At 39.6% G+C, this 17470-nt stretch overlaps 2 protein-coding genes across 2 annotated transcripts; one reads left to right on the top strand and one right to left on the bottom strand.

Annotated features, from left to right (window-relative positions):
* Positions 1-352: 352 nt before the first annotated feature.
* sugp1 (SURP and G patch domain containing 1) lies at positions 353-9225 on the bottom strand. Its single transcript, XM_062429092.1, has 14 exons — positions 9106-9225; positions 7987-8158; positions 7721-7824; positions 6860-7108; positions 6584-6707; positions 6391-6491; positions 5152-5275; positions 4707-5035; positions 4220-4326; positions 3836-4013; positions 3625-3731; positions 2253-2398; positions 1543-1672; positions 353-902 (listed from the first exon to the last, which is right to left on the bottom strand). The coding sequence occupies exons 1-14, from the start codon at positions 9122-9124 to the stop codon at positions 876-878; spliced, it is 1917 nt and encodes a 638-aa protein (XP_062285076.1). The 5' UTR covers positions 9125-9225; the 3' UTR covers positions 353-875.
* Positions 9226-10799: 1574 nt separating this feature from the next.
* LOC133990297 (E3 ubiquitin-protein ligase RNF126-like) lies at positions 10800-16235 on the top strand. The gene is made up of 9 exons (XM_062428567.1): positions 10800-10879; positions 12204-12262; positions 12375-12435; positions 12541-12779; positions 13117-13185; positions 13275-13344; positions 13518-13611; positions 14084-14199; positions 15062-16235. Exons 1-9 carry the CDS (start codon positions 10805-10807, stop codon positions 15212-15214), a joined length of 936 nt encoding a protein of 311 aa, XP_062284551.1. The 5' UTR covers positions 10800-10804; the 3' UTR covers positions 15215-16235.
* Positions 16236-17470: the final 1235 nt, after the last annotated feature.

The raw sequence follows: 17470 nt of genomic DNA, 5'->3' as shown, positions 1-17470 counted from the left end.
GTTGCCACTGATTGATTCTGTTGCCAACACCAGTGACTCTTGCTTAGCTGGGATTTCAAAGTTATATTTATCCCGTGTAAACCCCTAGGGAAATGGCAAACTTAAGGTCTGATTTCACTGATCTGGCATCCTCCTCACCACTGGCCGCTTGAGACTTGTCAACCCCCCTACTGCTGCTGTCCAAAGCCACACAGAAATTAATACTGATCGTAATTATCAACATGAATACATGTCTACCTTAAACTGACAGTGAATTAATTTTAACTTGTGTGTATTTGGTAATAAACAAGTACTGCAGTTATAGAGTACAACATTTGTTTGTAGACACATCTTTGACAACTCCACATTTCAGTAAGAGGCCATTTTTATTGTGAACACTGAAGCATAAAATGAAAAGAAGCAAAAATGTATTATAGCGAGGAACCTTGAGGAAAATGATTCAACTTAAAAATGATACAGAGGATCATGTAATATACAGAGCTGTGTCATTTAAATGGGAATGCAAAGTCAGGGTTTGAAAGTGAACACAAACTTAAGAGTGAAATCATTAGGGACGTCAGGCATTGTAATTCTTTATATATTTCAAGGTGTTACAGTATTAAACTTAAAAGTAACAAAACAGGCAATCAATTATGTAAAAGAAACAGTTGTGATGTTTAAACCTGAATTAAACTTTAAATATGAGGGTGCATCTATTCACCTAACTAATGTTCTCCAACCTTGCTGTCCTCCTGCACACACACACTTCAAATTTTAAGGTTTCTACTGTGCAACAGTGTCCATTTTCACAAGTGAGCAGAGCTGTAGCAACCAGCTTTTAAGTTATGATGAACAAGAACAAGTAAAAACGAACAGCGAAAGAACAGTCCTCTTTGTCAGTAATATGGCCTCCGTGGATTATTCTGTAAGGAGAAAAATAAGGAGAAACACTTGATTAAATTCCATTATTATTGCAAAACATGCTTGACCCTTGTAGGAGAAAAAAAAATAACAGACTGTGATGGAAATTTACTGAGCTGCTGAAGTTGTGTACTGAGATGCAGAGTCTCTGTTAGGCCAGGGTCATTTAAGACACTCATAACTGTGTTTTTCCTGGTATACTTCAACGGGCCCCAGCCGTAAAGATAAGATGTGTCCTTGCAGGGTATCAGTGTGTACTGTATGGTCAGGCTGTCTCCAGGGTGGGAGATTAAGGGGAATCATTGCCTTGTTAAACAATGAGTTTGTTGCTTGTGTGTCTGTATAAAGTGTGAGTGAGAAGCATCCTGTATGTTCAACTCTGCTCTCAGGGCCCTGAATAAATGCTTTCTTATAAGAGACTTGACCCGAGAGTTTTTTCTACATCAAACCTCAAGTGGACCAACCGCACAGTAAATACAATGAAAGTGTGAAAATATGTACAGGCAGTTATAGTAGCAGCAGTAGTGAGTGTTAATATCTATGCATGCATTTACAAATTAGCCAACATAACCATAATGTTACAGTAAACTGATACACATTCGAAGTGTTTTGGTGCAGAAAACAACATCAAACAGGAGATACCAGTGGGTTGGGCCTGAAGCGGTAAGCAAGCATCATCCTCTTTCTGAAAGCGTCATATTCATCATCACTTTTCGAGAGCTCAGCTGGACGGTCAACTCCAAATCCTGCTCCGTTCATAGCTGTAGTTCCCCTAGAGAGAGGAGAATGAACACAGTATATGTTGTTACTTACATCGACAGTTAGAGTACATCTATAAACCTTGAACGTTAAACTTTTTAAAGTCTAAGTTTCCCTGGAGCCAGCAAGATTGTTTTTTTTATTTACTGTGACACAGTTGTCATGTTGGTCCTGTATATTTACATTTTGCAAAAGTTATGTGACGTGCATTTTTAAAATCACAAGGAAAACTGCCTTTATGAGTGCTACTTGCTGACTTAAGCATTTTGTATTTGTAATGTGTTCAAATCAGGTGTTTGTATGACAATAATATCAGGAGAGGGATCATTCATTAGTATAAACCAATGGATGAACAGGAACAAGATAGTAGGGACAAACAAGTTGGATTCAACAAAATACATTATGTTTTTGGCATGGTGTAAACTCTAAAAATAAACTAGTCTAATGGATTTATGATATATAAAATACAAGAAAGGGCTAGTTTGGTATCAGGTATATATCATGAAATAGAAAACTATGCAACATGATCAAAGTGAGTGTTACTACTACTGTGGCCTCAAAGAAAAGTAAATATAAAGAAGACGAATGCTCACTTGTTTACAGGAGCCTTGATGCCCTGTCCATCACTGCCGAGGCCATCACCCTCCTTCCAGCCCATCTTCATCAGCATTCGGAAACCAAGATTCTCTACAGTCAATTTAAACTCTTTGTATTCTGAGTAGTCTGGGTCCCGGCCCTCCTGCAAGTCAAGAAGACTGAAGTTGTGCATCAATGCAACCCAAACACACAAATAAAGGGACTCTCATGTTCCAGAAATACTGCACTGACATCGACAGACAAAGGTTTGTTTGTTATGTTTGTTTGTGAGTTGCTTGTGTTTTGTGCTGCTTTGTCTGTACTTTGTTGTTGAGTTTCATGTTGCATGTGTATGCATATGTATTGTTGAGTGTTGCACTTAAATACATGTATATGTATTGTCAAGTCTTGTGCAGTTTTACATGTTTTTTACTGTTGAGTTTTATGTATTTTAAAAGCCTATCTAGGGACGGGCATTGCAAACTAGCTAAGGCTATGAATGCTGTGATATGTGGCATAAGTTCATGCTATGTACTTCATACACTTCTTCCCTACACAAATAAATTCAAGTGAATAAAAAGGGCAAATTATTGATTACTAATTTAGCAAAAGTGAGGAAAGATTTTCTTCTACTATTTTCTTGATGGGAAAGAATGAAATCAATGACAAACATCTCATCCCACAGTATCAGTCCCTCACTCAGATTCCACACCATGTGGCATTGAAAAGTTTGATCTGGGTCTTATGTGACTGCTGACTTTCCAACAACTTTCCATGACTTTAGCAGGGAATTTCCATTACATAAAAAAATCTCTGCTGACAAACCTATGTTGTTTGAAACTTTTGAAGGGTTAAAAAGTGTGATTTTTACATCAGTGCCAAATCGGGCCAACCAGAGTGTCAAATAAACAAGTGCCAATTATCCTTTTCTCAGGAGGAGCTACAGAAATTATCTGGGAAAAGGAACGTCTGGGCAGCTCGTCAGGCTGTTACCACAGTGCCCTGACCTGGATACGCAGCTTGAAAACAGAGGCATGGATGGATGATTACGATCTGTTTACAGACATTTCAAGTTGACCCTGGTCCGACTTAATGCTAGATGGCCTTACAGTGGAACAGAAGATATTTAATAACAGCCAAAACAAAATACAATATAGGTGTATGAAAAATCCAGGTCCTGGTGTTAAATAATTTGAAATGGATTCATGTGTAATAAAAAAAAAAAAAGGTCTATAGTTTAAAGAGAAAATGAAGAACCAATGGGGTGCCTTAGAAACAATTATTTACATGAGTTTAGTGAGGTTCATGGATAAAGGCAATCCTAATAGTTATAAAACAGCTACATTCTTCCTTGATAGACTAACTAAGTGAATTCAGAGGAAATCTGACCTTAAGTGCCTTGAAGGTCTCCATAAACTTTTCCAGCTCCTCAGGAGGCAGGAAGTCACCAATAAAGTGTTTCCCTTTACCCATGTCTGTCAGAGATTCTGCCCACTCTGGAAAACAAAAACTCTTTTTTCAGCAAGGCTTCAACTCATCAAATTGATAAACATTGACAGCTGATCATGTTGCAGAAGCCAACATTGACAGTCAGCCTTACCACGGGTTTTCTCCATTTCCATCTTTCGTAGCTGATGCTCCCAGGTGCCCGCCATCTGATCCACCTCCTCATCGCTGTCATATTCGTGTTGGTGGTCTCTCATGGCCTTCTCCCACATCACCTGCATCTCTGCCATTGCACGCTTGTGCTTCATGATCATCTCGTACATCTCTTGCATCTACAGGGTGTGAGAAAACACAACATACCAGCATATTGATAATAGGTCACAGGGACAAATGACCTTATGACTCCTCTACAAGCTACAATAAATTTAAAACAACGCACAGTGAGTGCGTTTATTATTGTTGTGGGTGGAGTTAGGTACAGTAAAAAAAATCCAGTCTCCTTTTCACTTAATGAATATATCCACTCAGTATTTTGTACCTCTTGTTGTTCTTTGATCTGTCTCTTCTGGTCCTCAGATAGTTCTGTCACTCCTACAAGACCATGAGGTTTCCCCTTCTTATAACCGAGACCTCTCAGCTCCTGAGCTAAAACAGAAATCACAACAACCCTTTAGATTCATCAGTCATCCTTTGGAGATGATGACAGTGAGGCAAACATAACAGATTAGGATATGAACCCAAAAAATATGGTGATTTAATCTACATTTGGTGCCTTTTATCAACAAATATGACAACAGTTGAAGCACTTGATAATAATACCCTGAGAGAGTTACAGTTATTTATTTTCTATATCATCTATTTATCAGACCATTCATAGTAGTATCTGCATGTATGTGTCGGAAAATGTTTTATGATTGTGTCAGCTACAAGAACGCATCAAATAAAGGTTTTATGTTGATTCATGCCTCACAGGGACAAAATACCATAATGTGTATGCACAGTATCTAAAACAAAAGTCTTAATACCAGAGAGAGTGGGTGTGTTTGGGTCTGGAACATTATTCTCCTGTGGGACAACGATGGCAGGTACAGACAACTCGACTTTGTCATCTTCAGCCCCCCATCTGCTCTTCCTCTTTCGTTTGACAGGTGGGGTTTCTGCCTCCTGATTGTGGGGCTGAGATGCTGGGCTAAGTGATGGAGGGATCCCTAGTAATGGAGGAGCAGCTGGTCGCTGCAGATCTATCCTGGACTCTGCTGCTGGTGATGAAGAGGTCTGAGAGGCTGTAGCACGAAACTCCTGTAGTTTCTCTTTGTAGAAGTGGTATGCAGGACTTTGGTGGTTGTATAAAAAACTTAAAGAGGAACAGAGTAAGTTTTGTGTGAAACTGAATCCAAGTAAAACCAGGCTTTAAAAGAAAATGCATGTCACACAATGTGCAGGAAAGGCAAAGATATTAAAATGACTGACCTGAACGCAGGATTGTCCTGGTTGCGCTCCGCAGCGATGGTTTCCACCTCGGGGCCGCCCTCCGCCACAAACCTGGCCAGCTTCTCAGCCACCTGCTGGGTTTCCACGTCCACTGGGGGGGAGACTTTAAGCAGCCTATCAGTACTGGGGCTCAATTCACACTCTACTACTGTAAGGTACTCAACTGGCCCTCACACACCACCAGTCTAGAGCCAATAGGGGGATAAGAAGAGGAAGGAGGGAGGAGGAGCAGGGGGGACAGGGGTGGTGAATGGGGAACTGAATGGACGTGAGGCTTTTGATGTAACAAATGAAGAATATATAAAGCCCAGAGAGACTCCATCACATTTACCTACACTTTGCAGCTTTTATCTGTGTGTATGTTGTACATGTTCAGTTAAAGAGAGGAAGCTTTACTACATCTTTAAAATCTTGATATGCTTCTTGCACAACAAGGTGCAGCTTGATGAACAGTATAGACAAATTATTGTATGTCACAAGTTGCTGGCAAATCTACAGTACTCAACTAGCACCTTAAAACCAAAAACTGGTTTATTAAACATAAGGCAATAACAAACACATACACTATTACCTGTAATGTGTATGAACAGCCAAAAGCAAAAGGCGGTTTGGTTGCGAGTTAGTTTCGTACTTTGACCAGTAACTATTTTTGTATGAGGGTCTAAAAGCCTGCATGCAAATATGTTTCCCTTTCTAAAGTGCAACTTAATGCATGTCAGTAATACAGTTGTGCTCAAATCTGACAATATAATGAAATCACATGGGAGTGTTATTGCAAAAAGACAATAAGGGACTCTACCACGACAGACACAACCAGATAAAAAGTCCCCAGTTAACAGGGAGAGTTGAACCAGTTCCCTTCCTCCTGCTACAGTAGTCCTGTAGTGAAACACTACTAATGTCACATTTACCCTCATTGGAGACACTGCACTCTGTTATTAAGACACTTCAGTGTAAAACAGGTCACCTTAACTGGCAGTCGTTGGTGAACTTTATTATAGTAATGAACCTGTGATGTGAGGGTTTGAGGAAAACTATTTTAGCAATGAGGTAATTTAAGGGGTTATAATTCATAACGTCTATGGGTGTCCTTGTGAACTCTTTAACTGTAACTCTTTAAAGCCTGTAACTGTCAACCTCCTGTGTGATTACATTTTAGTATTTCTGAGAGGAAAGATGAGAAAACAGAGACAAAACTGTGAGAAAAAGTACTCTTACCATTATTCAAGGTGTTCTCAGGTTTGAGCAAATCCTTTCTCATTTCTGCCACTCTCTTTTTGTAGTAGAGATAATCCATGCTGCTCTTATCATATAAAAACCTGAAAGGCAAGAACAGTTGAAAGCACATGAGTTTGAAAATATTTGATGAGTTAAATAAACCTAGAGGAGCGACAACGCCCTTCAGACTTACGAGAAAACAGGATTGTCTTTGTAGTCTTCCTTGGCCTTCCTCTCCAGTTCAGGTCCCCCCTCCGCCACAAAAGAGGCCATCTTGTCGATAATGAGTCTGGTGTCTGAATCCTCTGGGGGAGAGACTTTAAGCAGGCTATGAGTACATTTACTCTATGGGCACCTATGACAAAATGCCAGTCACAAGGCAACTGTGCCACTGAAGCACAGGTGCATTGATATGTCCAAGCCATCGAGTTGTCCAGAGATAAAGTGAAAAACACAGGCCTTGATTTACCTTTCATCTCTAAGAATTTGTAGTAATCAGCTTCTTCTTCCTCATCTTCATCATCTGGAGAACAAAACACGCTTGGCCTCTGGCTGAGAACTGGACTCTTCTTGGACTGCGAGTAGCTCTTGAACTGACTAAGCATGCTGCTGACTCCGAGACCAGGCCGCTTGCCGACAAGGATGCTCTTTTTTTGCGATGTGTTTCCTCCTGGTGATGATATTGAAGTTGAGGGAGTTTTGGCATCACTGGTGGAACCTAGAGAGAGAATGAATGAGCAAAAAAAGTATAGTACCAGCATTCGGCTAAATGCAAACAGAGAGTGAAGCCGATGGTTAATATTCCTCCAGAACATCTGGCAGGTAAGTATCACTACGATGTCATGTTGAAATATCTTATTCTAAACAAAGAGATACTTGCAGAGTCAAAAAACAACCAAAACAGAGCAAGCTGACAAAAACAAAGTTAAATGGCGTTTGTCATGGTCCCCATTATAAACCAGCTTTCTTGAGACAGGATGCCCTCCTGAACCACAGTCAGATTCATAATTAGGACATGATCTCACAATCCCTGAAGTTTTAGCACACTTCCTGCCAGAGTATGAATTTTCCCGGCTGTGACCACTGAGAGAAGCAAACCCTCGACACATCATCAATTGTGTACCTCAACTTCATCGAGTGTTTCTGCCTTTTATCACAATACACCCTCAACTGTCACAGACATATTACTATATATATATACTACATTAGCCTTGACTCCTGTGTGTTTCAGTGCTATAGTTGCTGTGCAAAATATTGATGTACTCTTCTGACATGGACATGAGAATGACTGTAATCCTTTGACAAAAGCTGTGCAGATGAAGGTACTAACCAGGCGCACTGATGGACTTCTCCTTCTGCATCCTTATAAATTGCTGTAAGAAGCTCCCATCATTTACAAACTTGTTTGAGGAGGGTCCTTGGAGAATTGGGGAACTAATGGGGTCAGAACAGACGAGATGCATGTCATATTCACTTCTGTTTATGTATTCATGTGTAACAATATTTATTTATATATTTATATTTATAATTGAAAGATGAACTGGTTCTCATGTGTTTAATATGTCATATTATCAGGTCACATGGGTATGTAGTTACCTTGGAGGCAGAGGCTTGTTAGTAGGGATTTCAACACTCTTTTTTGCTTGCTCTGCCATTTTGGCCTCAATTTCCTTCTTCTTCTGGGCTATCAGCTTCTCTTGGCGGAGAATATTCATGTTCATCTTATTTTTCTGCGGCTGCATATTTTTGGACTTCCATCCCCCTCGTCCTGTAAAATTAACAGATTTCAGGGGAAATGCAATGTATGACAACAATAAACAGTTTTACTAAATAATACATTCAGTGACATTAATTGTTAAAGATAGATAATTATATGCTAAATGCAATATTACAACTGTCATGGAAATGGTCTGAAAACACTAAACACAAATATGTCATAATTCACAAAACACTGCAGGGTTGTTAAACAATTATTATTGTACAATAAGGAGACAGCACACACACAAAGCAAAACTGTCTCATTATACAAAGCCAAACTAACCTCTTATATTGTTATCAGACAAAGAAACCATCACTAATTGATCAACTATATCATCATTGTACTCAAAAGTCATGTAACCACGGGACACAGGAAAGTGGGACCTTTAAACCCTAAATGATTTGCTGGCACTTCACCAAGTCCTGCCTATTCAAAGACCCTAAGTCTTTACCTTATTTGGACACAAGCCAACAACCCACTGACCACCAGACCCCTTAATATTATCAATGGGAGCATTCTTCGGGATACAAACAACTACAGGGTCAGGGCAGTGGTCATACATCCACAATCATATATTGAGATGTTGAACCAGCCATTTTAGCGTCTTCACTTTTACACAGCTTTGCAATGTGACGCTGGTTGCCATTAACTATGGACTTGCAAACAACTGACCGAGCAACAAAAGAAACAACTTTCAACATCTGTTAGATATTAAACTGAGAAAACAGGACATTTTTTACTTTAAAAGAGGATGTTTCAGGTTGCATGTCTGAAGAAAGGCTGATATGTATTGGATATACAGCAAGCATAAAACAAATGGTGTTCTTTAACGAGCTAACTAGATAGCTGCTGTGCTATGCTCGCTGACGTTAACAGCTAACCAGGCTATCGCGTTTCATTGTTTGCTGGACACATTTAATGTCCGCATCTCAGCAAAATTCACACTAAATGTTTACCTGTGTCGCTAGACTCCATGGTCGTAGCAGGAGGAGAAAGCTTTTTCGAAAACAACGATCTTTGACTACAATAATACGTCTCACTGCTAACGCTGCTACCCTGCTGAGCTGTAAAACACAGGAGCAACACTTCCGGTCACAGTTTCTCCAGAATAAAAGCATCCTCCCTACCACAGACTGTATGAGAGGCGGTTCAACCACTGGCCAGATGTTTTTAGGTTCAGGCTGGCTGTTTTCAACACTCACAGTGAGCATTTTCTTTAAGTCAAGCTTTTTGCCACATCCAACACACTTTTCATATGTGTAAGTGGTGAAAAAACAGAGAATCTGCCACTAAATACCCTTATTTTCCCTTAGCTTTCCCCTTAACTTTCCCCTCTAACCCTCAATCCAAAGCACACATTCACATTGATAATGCTCACCCCTTAAAAAGTGTTGTTTATGGTTGAAGCTGAATAACTGTTATTGACACAAATCTGTTCTGGTCAGACAGAACAAATTATGTTATGTACCTTTATAAGTGTGTTCTTGTGTTTACAAGCTTGTTTTGGAGGAATTTAGATAAACCTTGAATTAATTCTCTTATTCACAGCAGATGTATGAAGAGTCATGTAAAAGATTTGATGCAATATACAAAATCTATAAAAAAAACTTATCATTTAATTTTGTTAAAGTTCTGGCTGGAGGGCCAGATTTGGCCCATGGCCCACTGTTTGCCTGTGATTGCCATCTGAGTGCTACAAATCTACAGGCCCACAGACACTGACTAAACACTATATATTTACAGTAAAGCCAAGCAATTATCACAGTTAAAAATAGAACATGTTAGCCACTCAAATTCACACCATAAATTCACATATTAAAATTCCATTAAGTCCCTGATATTATTCAAGACCTTTACTTTGGTGAGATAACACTGGCTGTCTTTACAAGAAGGGTCAGTGTCGTTTACACCTGCTGAGGAGGCTTGCATCTTTTGGTGTGTGCAGGCCACATTGTCAAATAACCTTCTTTGACAGTGTGGTGGCATCTGTGGTCTCTTATGCAGTGGTGTGTTGGGTAGGAGGATGTTCTGAGCGGGACAAGAACAGACTCAACAGACTGATAAAAAGAGCTAGCTCAGACTGTGACTGCCCCCTGGACCCCATAGAGGTGGTGGGAGAGAGGAGGGTTTGGTCCAAACTGTCCACCATCATGGACAACACCTCCCACCCTCTGCATCAGACTGTGAGGGCCTTAAGCAGCTCTTTCAGCGACAGACTCATACTTACCCCAAGGGTAAGAAAGAGCGCTTCTGCAGGTCCTTCATTCCCACTGCAGTCAGACTGTACAATGCTGCACTATAATTGCTTTTTTTTCTTCTGCTGTGCACTCCTGCACTTTAAGGTCCTTTTTTAGTTTTTAATTCTATTGTTGTTGTATACATATGTTTTTTAAAAATCCCTATCTTTTTGAGCTGCTGTAGAGGTTAATTTTGCCCACTGATGATGATGATGATGATGATGATGATGTAGACCAGCGCTTTTATTTCGAATGTAAACACGCCGGAACTCCTTTCCTTAGTAATTGTTGCTAGCTACCATGGTAACGTGACGTTGACGCTCGTGTGTTTCCGTTTCCACTGTTTCTTTCTCACTGCAGGTTTTGTGTCCCTCGCTGCTCTCCGTCCTTACCGTACGAACTGGTGTCCTGCTTAGAAATGGCTGAAGCTCCCCCACGGCCCTGCCGGTTTTTTTGTCACCGGTGTTCAGCAGAGATTAGCCCGCGTTTGCCGGTAAGAAACGACGAGGCAGATGTACCTCTGTGAAGAATGAGGACTATTAGTGTGATTGTATTAGTGTGTGATTGTACTAGTGTGTGTGTTTGTGTTGGGGTGTGTTTGTGTGTGTGTGAGGCGCTCCGCCGTCACGTCGATTCACCGCTGCTGTGAAGCTACGTTAACCAACGTTAGCCCCGTACAGGCACATCTACGATCCTGGTTGACAGTTTAGTGGTAGTTATGGAGTTGGCGGTTACATTCCCATTATGTTAGAGATGTAACAATAATTATATCGCGGTTTAATTCATTTTTAAAGCTCGTGTAAACTGCTCGGTACGTCTAAAGTTGGCTTTTAACGTCAGCAAGTTGGCTAACGAGGAAGCGAGGGTTGCCTTTTTATTCAAATGTAACCGTCAAGGGTTGATTATCAGATTGTTTCCCCATCGGCTGGTATAAAACCCTTACATGTGCATTTCTATACCACAAAGCGTACTGTCAGCTTATTGTAGTTGTACCGTAAAACAGAAGTAAAACTTGCACCATAACTATCACCTCCATCTAAAGCCAGTGTCAGTAGTCAACATTACTGTTGTGACAACAGCCTGTTGTTGTGCCATTCATGGGAAGCTTCTTGAATATTACAGTAACAGTTACCTGCTTACCTGTGTGACAGTAAACTATCAAGAGATGATATGTACTCACTGGAAAGGATCACAGTGTCTTAATTACAGTCTGTGATATCTGCAAAATCTCATTTTAATGTCAATAATGTCAATCTGTGATGATTCAGTTAAGCTTGTCTGAATCCTCATTGTGTAGAGACATATGTTCAGGTGCCTGTTTATTAGGTTCACCTTGTTACAATTAATGCAGTCTATTACAATAGCCCTGCAATAAATCCTGATTTCATGAAGGTTATAATGATAAAGATTTTTTTTTACAGAGCCATGATAGTCCTTTTTGAAAGCTGTAGTTATACTTATTACAAAAAACAACCACACACATACTGTACAAAGACCAAACCACACAAAATCAGACATGAACATAAACTCGGACATAAAAGCCTCACATTTACAATCAAAACTGACAACAGAAAACAAAACCGAAACTCTCAGTTGTCATTGTCCTAAATTATGTGGAATATAGAGACATATAAAAAAAACATTTCTTACCAATTCTCCGCTACAACGAACTTCAATGCTTCAAATTGTGTTGTTTCTACTATTCTGTTATGCTGTCCTGTTGATAAGAGTGAATGAGTTTTAGCACAGACAACTGTGTATATCCTAATCATGTCCTACACATACTATATACATTCATATTTGTATTTTCACTGTAGGACTATACCTGTCCACGCTGTGAATCTGGATTCATTGAGGAACTGCCTGAGGAAAGAAGGTATGGGAAGGTGTTGTGGGTCTCTTGATTTTGAATTAAATTGATGTTCATGTGGATGTTTTAATCCTTTCACTTTCTATATATATTCATACGTATCACTGTGTTCATGCAGTACTGAAAATGGGTCCGCACCTACATTCTCCACCAGTGATCAGAACCGCTCTGCCTTTGAGGTCAGTGTGACTTGTTAAATCAGCCGGTGCATGAAAACATTTTGCTCACTGAACCGTGTTTTGACATTGCCACTCTGCCCGTGTCTCCCCCCCCCCCCCCACTAGAACATGGATCACCAACACTTATTCACATTTCCCTCTGGGTACGGTCCTTTCGCCCTCGGGATATTTGATGAAAACTTCGACCTTCGAACGCGTCTGCCCACGGAGGACAATCGAGAGACAGAAAACCGGAGGGAACGGGAAATGGCATCACGGCAGCGATACAGTGCAAGGCAGCCACGGGGTCGACATGTTCCTCGGCGGCAGGGTACGCGCCATGAAGGAGTGCCCACATTAGAGGGGTGAGACATTTTCGGCAGTAGGGTGTGTGGGAGGTTGTTGTGGGACATGGAAAACAATTTTTTGCTTCTTTTGTGTGCGGAATTCTTGCTTCATATGTTACTAGTCAATTTTTCTCTTTAACTATTACCAAACCAGATTTTAAAATATAAAACATAAAATATCTAGTGTACCAAAGATTTTAATAACAAAGATAACCATAGATACTAAACTGTAAGCATCTACTTTTACCATCTCTATAAAGTTGTAATACATCAGACATTTTACATTTTCTGATTAATTTCAAGTTAATTCTGTGAATGTTTGTTGAATACTGTCTGATGTTTCTTCCTTACACAGAATTATCCAGCAGCTAGTTAATGGGATCATAGCGCCTACAGCCATGCCAAACATTGGAATGGGACCTTGGTAAGTACAAGCTGCTGTGATGCAGGTTTATTTTCTCATTTCATGTCTCTGAGTTGTAAAATGTTTACTTTTTTTCTTCTTATGAACAGGGGTATGTTACATTCCAATCCGATGGACTATGCCTGGGGTGCTAATGGACTTGATGCTATCATAACGCAGGTATAAAAAGTGTTCTTTGCTACACTATAAGATGAAATAAAACAGCATGCAGTAATGTGGCTGCTGTGTCTGAAGTGCTTTATTTTGGTGGGGTGTGTGGGGAGGAAGTGAATTCAGAGGAAGTGAATTAATGATGTATTATAATTATATCATAATTTATGTTTCACTTGTAGTTATTGAACCAGTTTGAAAACACGGGTCCTCCTCCTGCAGACAGAGAAAGGATAAAGAGTTTACCCATCATCTCCATTACAGAGGAACACGTGGGTAAGTCCTGATCTCTCTCTCTCTCTCTCTTTCAAACTCTCATGTACTCACTCACTGTATCTTCCAGTCTGAAGCTCTTCTTTTTAGTTGTCTGTCAGACCAAAACTTTTTCTTTGTACTTTCTTTGCACGCACACATGTCACTACAACCTACTTATCTAAGAAAACCACATAAAAAGATGTTAAAAATAGACCTTATACATAACCAATCAAATTCTGTACTATGAGAAAACTGCAACAATAATCACACTCTGAAAATGCTTTTTTTTTTTTTAAAAACATGTTCCCGTACATCTGTTTGAATATGTAATCATGTTGTTGTTGTTCGTGGTAGTGAAGTCCTTGAATTATAGCTTTCACTGCACAGCACCGCTTAAATACAAATAAACAGAACCAGTTGGATCACAATCGGAGGTTTAGTTCATGCAGCTGATGCATGATGTTTTTGCAAGACTCATTTTCTGTTTTTGCAGGTGCTGGTTTAGAATGTCCAGTGTGCAAAGAAGACTACAGCGTTGCGGAGACTGTTAGACAACTGCCATGCAATCATTTGTTTCACAATGACTGTATAGTCCCGTGGCTGGAACAGGTATGTATGTCTATCAGACAGATCTACAAGGCTAATATCAGACATGTACGGCATCCTTCTAACTGATTAGTATCAATTCTGATTATATGAAGCCAAAATACTTTTTTGAAACCCATTATGCTTTTGTTAAAACACTTGAAGCTTTTCCTAAGGCACCACAGTGCGAGCAAGTCAACTGAAAGCAGCACACAGCAGCAAGCAGTTTAATTTTAGAGCAGTGTTCACTAAAGAGAGAAAAAAACCTGATGCTTTGCCTCCATTTTCGTGACTTCTCTCTGGTGTTCCTCAAGCACTGCTGTTGGTTGACAAGACAATAATCACAATCAGCCTCAGTCGCCATTTTGGTTGAATTTCTTGTTGGAAAGGGGGAAATTGTGTTTTGTTTTACTTTACCACAGATGTCCTTTTCAGTTGTCACAGAAGCTTCGATTATCTCTCGGACGGAATAATTCATTTAAATGTTTTTTTACATTGATTTAAGAAATATGTAGATTTTTAGAGTTGTTATTTCTCTAAGTCAACTTACAACAACCTGTACAGCTGCTGCTTTGACACACTTATCCCAGTTTACTGTCACTTTATTTCATGAATGTACTAAGTTAGCTAGCTATGTAGGAAGAAGACCATTCTTAACTGTGCCTCGTAAGCTCTTACTGGTCAGTTGTCTCTCAAACTGGGAGGAGAGCTGAGTTATCTGAATTTGGAAAATAAAAATAGTCTGTTAAGACTTTGTATTGGCTGATGTTCACAAAAGGTGCTAAGAAAAAATGGATCAGTTCATCTGTGATATCTGTGCTACATCTGTTATGTTTATGTATTTTATAGTTTTTACACAACTCTTTTTTTATTCTCTTTCCTACAGCATGACACGTGTCCTGTGTGCAGGAAGAGTCTCAGTGGACAGAACACAGCCACAGACCCGCCAGGGTTATCAGGAATGAACTTCTCTCCCTCTTCCTCATCCTCTTCTTCCCCCAGCTCACCTAGCAATGAGAACGCTGCCAGCAACTCATAGATTTTCCCCGCCACCACCACCACCACCAACACCTCATATCCGAAAACCTCACAACCAACTGAGACCCAGCTGCTCCTCTCCACAGCTGAGACCGGGACCATCTCAGGTCCTTCGTGACGATACGAGTGGAGGTGAACTCTGGATTTTATTGCAGACTATTCATTCAGTCATCATTCCTCCCCTTGTGCAGACCGGACACTGGGTCCACCTCCTGCTGCTATTGTTGCTGAGTGTTTGAGGAGGCGGGACTGGGTTGTGTTTAAGAAGGATCCAGAGAGGGTGTGAATAAAAACGATGATAAAAGAGGGATCGTGACCAGAACTGGAGCACAGTTTGAGCCAGAGTGGGGCTGGGACACATTTTATATCTAAAAGAAAAAATGCTCTTTTTTTTAAACATTGCCTGTGGTGGTGCAGACTTCAAGCTGAGTCCATAGATGTGTAGATAGAGAATTCATTTTTCAGGCGGTGAACTTGTCAGCCATTGTACAGCTAATGGATCAAACTAAAACCTTGTGGAAAGGAGTGTATGCATCAGATTTTTTTAATTTATTTGCACCTCTGTTTTTTTTATTTTGCACAAAATTCAGTCTGATGTTAAGAATGTGAATTTGGGTAAACTACTGAAAAACAAACCAATAAAAAAAAAATCCTGACATTTTGGCATTGAATGAGTCTTTTAGGATTTGTTTTTGTGTTAATTAGATTTTTTTTTCTTTCTTTCTTAAAGAGTGTGAACCAGTGTATGTGGTGTATCTTGACAAGGTAAAGATCGTCACAGCTCAAATGTGGACACATTTTTACTGAGTTTCCTCAAGTAGAAAACATTTACTACTTATTTATTGAATCCTTGGCCAACACATGAATAGAGAAATGTAAAAGAAATTAAAAAAAAAAAAAAAAGGCATGGGATCATCTTACCTCTATAAAACTGGCCAAATGTGTTTCACATAAGAAGTGTTTATTATTTTATTAACTGATTTTTTTTTTGTACAGTCACAATAAAGTGCAAAGAAAACTGATTCTGAGGTTTCTGTTGATGATTTAATGTGATGTGAGACAATTGGTGAGCTGCTAACACAAGATCAGGCTAAATTATACAAATTTGGCTCTATATTTGTAATGCAAATGTTACCCTGCTGGTGCTGTTGCTTCTGGGCTTTGGTGGCTCAGTTTTTACACACGTCATAATGTTTCAGTCATGATCAAATTTCAGTTATTTTTGATCAGTGTGGCACAATTTTGCCATGAAATTGATGAGAGTTGGATGAAGTAAACAATTAAAATGTTTTTGTCATCTGCCTTTCACAGGATTAATCACAGTGATTCTGTAATTTCTTTTATATTGTTGGATGAACCATTTGTCTTGCAGACTTCTTGACATCTTTTACTGATTGTGCAGTAAAATGGTTGTTTGATTGACACGTCAACAAATCCACAGTGGCACCAGTTGTGTGACAGCTACAAATTACTCTCAATGACAAAAATATGTCTATTGTTGTCATTTTGCAACATGGCTCTTCTTGAGAAGCCGCAGTATCGACAAAACTCAAAATTAATACAATTCCCTGCTTTAAGTGCCTCCCTAAATGCAGGCAGCCTGCCACTCTGTGATGTGCAACAGACGTTCACAGCCAGTGCAGACATTTTCAGCTGTAATTAACAAGCAGGTGGCGGCTGAGTCACTAGGCCAGCGACCTGAGGTGTTCTTGTACTAATAAATGGAAATAGATTAAATTTGAATCCCCCGTGGTCCCAAAGTTGTGAATGCAAATAGATGGAGTGTTGCCACCAACTGTATACATATATATATATATATATATATATATATATATATATATATATATATATTTCTGAAGCTGTTATATTGGTTTTAATGACTTAATTACAAGACCTTGACAGAAAAGGCCCCAGTTGAGAAATGCTGGCTTAATTGGTGAAAATGTGTGTTTATTATCCTCTCATATGTTTTTTTAACTTGAGGACATGAATGTGTGTTTTGATTATCTCTTAATCTTCTCTACATATGCTAATACTTTTCATCGTGATTCATGGATTAACCCTATTAGGAGATGTTCTGCTCCTGTGGAGAGCTGTGACATGTCTCTGGGTCATTCTACTTGCAGTTGTCTGATAATTGACTTCTTCTTTTAATATCAGTTGCTGTAGTCACTGTGTCTTTTTTGTCTCTGTCATTTGTGGAAAACTATGTGTGAGCGTCACAGCACTGCATCACCCTATCAGGAAATTAAACTGA

The sequence above is a fragment of the Scomber scombrus genome, chromosome 11 (assembly GCF_963691925.1).
Source record: "Scomber scombrus chromosome 11, fScoSco1.1, whole genome shotgun sequence".
Classification (NCBI taxonomy): Eukaryota; Metazoa; Chordata; class Actinopteri; order Scombriformes; family Scombridae; genus Scomber; species Scomber scombrus.
The sequence above is the reverse complement of the archived record's forward strand: the minus strand, read 5'-3'. Positions and strand labels throughout refer to the sequence as shown.

Bases quoted from the DNA above. Each gene is read 5' to 3' on its own strand.
- sugp1 (XM_062429092.1), bottom strand. The intron at 5,276-6,390 runs GTAAGAGTACTT...GGCTGCTTAAAG, and splicing joins TGAGAACACCTTGAATAATG to TCTCCCCCCCAGTGGACGTG. The intron at 4,014-4,219 runs GTACAAAATACT...CACACCCTGTAG, and splicing joins AGATCAAAGAACAACAAGAG to ATGCAAGAGATGTACGAGAT.
- LOC133990297 (XM_062428567.1), top strand. From the start codon at position 10,805: ATGGCTGAAGCTCCCCCACGGCCCTGCCGGTTTTTTTGTCACCGGTGT. The intron at 12,263-12,374 runs GTATGGGAAGGT...GTGTTCATGCAG, and splicing joins GAACTGCCTGAGGAAAGAAG to TACTGAAAATGGGTCCGCAC. The intron at 12,436-12,540 runs GTCAGTGTGACT...CCCCCCCACTAG, and splicing joins AGAACCGCTCTGCCTTTGAG to AACATGGATCACCAACACTT.